The sequence below is a fragment of the Caenorhabditis briggsae genome (assembly GCF_000004555.2).
Source record: "Caenorhabditis briggsae complete genome, chrX, whole genome shotgun sequence".
Classification (NCBI taxonomy): domain Eukaryota; kingdom Metazoa; phylum Nematoda; class Chromadorea; order Rhabditida; family Rhabditidae; genus Caenorhabditis; species Caenorhabditis briggsae.
This window is the reverse complement of record NC_013491.2, coordinates 775,261-781,608: the sequence shown is the minus strand read 5'-3', so window position 1 is coordinate 781,608 and position 6,348 is coordinate 775,261. Positions and strand designations below refer to the sequence as shown.

General features: G+C 39.1%; 1 protein-coding gene across 1 annotated transcript; it reads left to right on the top strand.

The window, feature by feature from the left end:
* On the top strand, positions 1 to 5,994 carry CBG16414 (the record flags this gene model as incomplete). Its single annotated transcript, XM_002643613.2, has 10 exons — positions 1 to 169; positions 1,785 to 1,931; positions 1,980 to 2,249; positions 3,918 to 4,070; positions 4,457 to 4,574; positions 4,624 to 4,885; positions 4,935 to 5,077; positions 5,182 to 5,346; positions 5,400 to 5,527; positions 5,804 to 5,994. The coding sequence occupies 10 exons, from the start codon at positions 1 to 3 to the stop codon at positions 5,992 to 5,994; spliced, it is 1,746 nt and encodes a 581-aa protein (XP_002643659.2).
* Positions 5,995 to 6,348: the final 354 nt, after the last annotated feature.

Sequence of the window (6,348 nt, the reverse complement as noted above, 5' to 3'; positions counted from 1 at the left end):
ATGTTTCTTGATTTACACTTCTTGTTCCCCATCTCTCAACCATTGTTTTATGTCATCAATCTCAGATTTGACAGTTTCAGTGTTATCATGTCGTCTGGTAATCGTCAGGCACCGATGCCACCACCGAAGCCTCGAAACCTTGGACGTGGTCAGTTTTATCATCAAGGAGGTACGTCACTTTTTAATTAACTATTCGTGCGTTCTAATATACTTTTTTGCTGCATTCCTCTTCTCGATATCATAAATTATTTTTGACATTGAAAGAAAAAAAAAGAAGAAAAAAGAAGAAAAGTCATAAAACTTTTTATTTCAGAGCACTCTTTTCTTTTTTTTTCTTCATTCCTACTGTGGGTTCTAGACTCAAGATCCAGGGTGTGCAGAAGTTTTACATCCAATTTTGAAAAGTGCTCCTGAGTTCTTTTTTCAATTTTAAGACATGCTTTTGCTCTCACTTTCAGTGTGACGAGAGCACACCAAGACGACGACGACGACGCTCACTCATATTTTCGGGGGTGAAGAAAGAAAGTAGGAGGACTCTTTCTCTCTCCTATTTTTTTGTAACCCATCTCAAATGCTTACTCTTTGTGTTCGGCCAGAAAAGGGCGGACCTTTTCAAGCGAGACCGAAACTCGACTCTGACATTCCATTTCTGCTCTCTTCCGAAGGCTCACATTCAGAGGAACTTTTTTTCTAGCCATGACTGGTGTCGCCTGCTCTGCCTTCTGGAGCCTCATCCAGGTCCCACCTCCTTCTCCAAAAGTGCGTTTTAGTGTCCGGCCCCCTTTTGGCTGCCCCACCATCCCATTCCTGCTTATTGCATTTTGAGAAAGAGCATCCAGGACAAGAGAGCCTCTGAATATATTTTTGGGTGTATGTGGTGCAAAGACCACGTTTTTGGGAGACGAGATTTTTGTGCTCTCGGTCTCTTTTTCTTTTTACCTTTGAGTGGGTGAATTGGCTGTATCTGGAGGTTATCATTTCTTGGAAATTCAGAATACTGGTTCATTCCCTTTTCTTCTTCTTGTTCTCTTTCATTTTTTCCTTTTTTTTCCGAGCACTCATGTCAGATTTATGATGGGAAGTCGGTTTTCATAAACTCGATTACGGTAGAGAAGGACTCAACTCGTCACAAGTAATATGAAGTGAAGAAGTTCATTCGATCAGACATTCAAAAAAACAAGTATCGCCTCTTTTTTCTGGCCAAGAAGTTATCTTCTTGATATTCTCCGTGAGTGTCTATCAAAATGAACCACTTCACTTCTGTGCCCCTCCAATAAAGAAAAAAACACACGAAGAATGTGCCAAAAGTTTTTTCTTTCCTCTGAGGAGGGGTGTTGCACTCTCTTTTTTGACTGTGTGTCTTCCTACTATCTTTCCTTCCTGCTCGCTTTTCGGTAGATGTCATCAATAATTCTGTCCAAACATGCTTTAAACTCATTGTTCTTCTTCTCCTTATCCCCTCGTCGCTCGGTGCCGCCAAAAAAGCGTCACGTTCCACTTTTTTCAAACCGAATGGCTTCAGTTTTTGGCATCATACACTATTTCAAACGTCCAGTGGTTAAGACTCGGTTAAGAACCTAGGTCTTTGTCTTGTGCTGCTCCGTTTTCACTTCGTTTTGTTTCATTTATAATGCGGACATATTACATCTCCCTCTTTTGCCCTTTTATAGCCTGCACTCTCTTCTGTTCAACATCACTTTTCCCCAGAGCAAATGATACTTTCTAGGAAATGAGAAATAAATTTAGATTCTGTCTCGTCGATGAACTTAAACTCAATATTTCAGGGTATCTGACCCCACAAGACAGCGACACGGACAGCGGAATAAGTGCCGATTGTGATCAAGGGTCGCCGAGGGCAGGATCAGTGTTTGGAACGCCGGTCAACGGAGTGGTCAACGGACAACAAGTCACTACACAACGCAGAATTCCTGGTAAAACGTTTAATTGAAAACTACTCAAACGTTATTGATCTTTTTAAGACCTCCCACAGCCATCCTATCAAAACTTTCGGAGTCAATCTTCGGCTGACTATTTGACTCCAAATTCGGCTCGTAAAATTGCTGGATACGGTACTACGCCACGTCGCTTGCCGCTGCAGCCACAACAGCAATCAGTACCACCGGCTGGCAAGACAAAGTATCGAGTCCGATTTGCTGATGAAGTCGATAGTGGGGCATCGACGTCCAGCGGAGCCTCCTCCACACACATCTCACCAAGGAATGATCCACAGGAAATGCTTATGAATTCAGGTGAGATCGAAAAGAACAAAAGTGGAATGTTGAGGATTCAAAATTTTTGCTAAAACTGTGAAAAAGCAGAGATTTATTAACCTAATCTGAGAAGAAAGAAGTTAATAATTTGGTAAATCGTAACTTTTTTTATTAGAGTGTTTACAGAATTTTTGATGAAATTTTGATTCAAGAGTACAAAAAACACGGAAAAAAAAGAAAATTTCTTAAAACGTTTGGATGATTGAAAACTTCTACTTTAACTTCTAATAAATTGAGAATAATCGGTCGCTAAATTTCCGAAAATTTTGTAGTTTTTTGTAGTTTAGAGCCAGTACCTCGAACTTCGAAAATTTTACCAAAAATTTCTGAAATGTCAAAAAACTCGGTTTCATCACTCATTTTTTAATGTGAAAATTTGTGGGAAAATATCGGGAAACTTTTTTTAGTTCCACTTTTTTGGTTGGATGAAACAGCAATTCTCAATTTTCGATACTGTTTGTTCTACGACTGGCTGGGGCACCTACGGCGCGAGTTTGTCGCTTCGCTCCTCACTTTTTGAAAAATATTTATTATTGTTCTTTAGATCTGCGAACTTCAAGTTGAAAAAAACCAAGTTTGGTCTGTAGGATTTTCCCTCTATTAAAATTCCCTTCTTGGGAAACGGAATGAAAAACAGAGAAGAAGACAAACACCATTTCATTTATTTTTTATAAGAATGATAAAGGGTCTTTCTAGGCTTTTTGGTACAGGTTCTAATCATTAAATTACTTTTTTTTTTGAACTGAAACATTTTGCTAGTTCAGCTGAATTCCAATATACGTACAAATCAAAATTCGTCCCAAAGTTGGACACTACACGGCCTCCCACAAAACATTTCCGAACTGAAAATAAAATTTTTGATATACCGAAAAAAATTGGGCGCGATCACAATTGCAAGTCTAAAGCCATATTTTCAGCATTTTTTATCTGATTTTGTGGAGATTCAAGACGATTCTAATGCTTCTAAAAAATTAATTAATGGTTATAGAATCCTGTATGGTCCTTTTCCGGTAAAAAATAATTTTTAATTCGTCTGACAGAACTTTTTTATAATCAAATAACAACGCAAAAATGCGATTTCGTGCAATTTCGTGAGGTTTTTTTTAATATAAAAAAGTTCTGTCAGACGAATTAAAAATTCATCCATAAAAAATGAAGAGTAAATTATTGCGGTTCTTTTGAGCTACAAAATTCCAAAATATGTCGAAAACTGAAAGAGGAGATACATTTTTTCTGTGTCAAACCTTGAAAATCGGTCATTTTTCGAATATTTTCTTTCGGAAAAGGACCATACAGGATTCTATAGCCACTAACTAATGAAAATATGGCTTTAGGCTTGTAATAGTGTTTGCGCCAAATTTTTTTCGGTAGATCAAACATTTTATTTTCAGTTCGGAAATATTTTGTGGGACCCCGTGCACTACCTTTCAAATTTTTCCAAACATATTGAGTTCTAACGGAAACGATTAATAATCTCGCATTTTTTAATCTAACAAAATACTCATTTCCAAACATACTAGCAATTTTTTCACACATACACAATACTAGATTTTTTTTCTTCTTCTCGTTTCATAACTCGCTGTCGAGACCCCCCCCCGACGACATTTTTTTAAAGGAAATAACAAATTTATCCGGCTCGGTTTTCAGCTGTCGGAGTTTCTCAAATCAGCACAGCATTCCAACAGCCGACGGGTCACATTCAAAATTCGACTGATTCTCCTTTGAAAGTCAAACAGAACGAGTTCGCTCCGACTGTGAATCGAGGATCTCCGCTGTCCCACCAACGAACAGGAACACTCCGTGAGTTAATTGGTTTTCCTCATTGCGTTTCCTGCACCCGAATGTCTAGAAAATTATTTGAAATCTCCTATCAGATTTGATTTGACTTGGGAGACAACTGTATATAAACGGACATTTTGTTTAGGTTTCGATTTTCGTGCTAGAGAGGAATAGTTGAGATTTTTCTCTTTTTTCTTTAAATGACATGCAAAGCCGAAAGACCCTAAAAAAAGATAGCGGGGTGAACTAAAAATATGAGATGCGAGTAGACGGAAAAAAACACGCGTGTTGCTTACTGAAAAACTGAATGAACATGTGGTTTGTTTGTTTGCTAGGAAGTCTGAAAAAATGGCAACATTCAGTTTCAAATTGATGGGGGCCTGAATCTGAAATATCCTTTTTTCCAGAACGCACTCCAAACCGTCGTCTTCCGATCAGTTCTACTCCACAGCCTCAACCGACCTATGCGGATCAGCTGGAAGCTTTAGAGCCACCATCATACACACTTGCCATGCAGAGATTACGGTTTCAAAATCTTCAAATTTTGATCAACGCAATAACTTGAATTTTCCAGAAATGTTCCTCAGCAACCTCAAGAATCATTCCGTGACGCTTTTATCAGGAAGAGTGTCAACGATACACTCCAACGCCGCTATCGCCAACGCAGCTCGTCGTTGCCACGTGGAACCAAGTCATACTACGAGGGCATTGATTACTATGATGTTCAACAACCACAGCCGCCAGTATCAGTCCGCCCACAAACTTCTCTTCATCATTCCCCACTAATGACTTCAGTTAATCAGCTTCCTGGAAGTTTGGATAATCTTCATATCACAGTGAGAATTAAAAGAAAACGACAAAAAACGTAGAACTACAAACCTTCAGAATCTCAACATGGGTATGAGACGACGAAAATTACCAACTGCGCCATTGATGGGATCATCTTGCCAATTGCACTTAGAAAACTCGGATGAGCTCACTGCATACAGAGCTCTTCAGTTCCAAATGATGCAGGAGGAGTTGCAGAGGTTAGTATCACTTACTTCATTTTTATTATTTCGTTCCGATTTCGCAATTCTAAAAAACACCAGTGCGCACATCCCCTCTTCTAATGAGCACCATTTGTTTTCAGACAACCCCCACCCCAGCCATCATTTGAGCGGCAGCCAACGCTTTTGCGTCGCACCAACTTGGTGGCCGCTCCTCCACAGAATTTCAACATTCCACATATCACAACTACCGGACCACCACCGATGGGCCTTTCTATGCCAGTACAATACGATCAAGGAGAGTACGGGTAAGAAAATTGAGTATAAAAATCACATATAAAAGTTTGACGATTTCCTACAGAACCCAAAGTGTGCGCGCTCAATTGGTGGCACTAGATCAAAGAGGTTTCCGGCGAGTATTGGTTGAGAAAATGATGCCGGGCCCATTCGGATTCTATATCGCTACCGGTGTTGTGGCTGGGCAGCGTGGTTAGTTTCTTATAGTAATTTTCCGGTCTACCATATCTCTACTGAGACGCCTATTCTCAAATACCTCTAATTTTTTATCTAAGTGTTTCTCACAAAATGGGAGAAACAAGAATAAATTCTTACTGAAATGGTCAGGAAAAAAAACTTGAGCGGATATCTAGTTAAATTTTTCTTAAAAGCGCTAGAGCGACCTACCGTAGTTTTTTTTTTCAACGATGTTCATCTTTTTTCAATAAATTGCATTCTCAGATAACGTTTATGTTGAAAATTTTTCAGCCGGCATTTTCATCTCTCGAGTCTCCCTCCCATCGCTATCACCGATGCTGACAGTCGGAGACGAAATCATCTACGTTGATGAGGAATATGTCAAAGGGCGATGCCTGGAATATGTGCAGTCGGTAATTGCAGGAAAAACCAGCGTCACAATCACCCTTTTGCCAGCAGTTGGCCAACCAGCAATGTGCTGAGTGTTTTCTTCTAAAGAAAAAGTACTGAATTTTAATAATCATTTGTTTTGTATCAATGTTAAGATGTTCCCTAAATCCCACAGCATTCAGAGTAAATTATAATAGAATACATGTTCTTGTAACAGTCTAGATTACCGTTCTAACCCTTTCCCGGACCCACAACCCCACATTGTGATAAATCCTTTGATGAATAATAAAGTTAAATACTCAATTCAGCGGGATTAAAGCAAGAAAGCATTTTACAAGAATGCGAGGATTTTGAACTACATTCGAAATCAGGCAAACAAAAATAAAAAGGAAAAATGAGAAAGTTGAATTTAACAAACTTGTAATGGGGGGTATTCAGCTAGATAA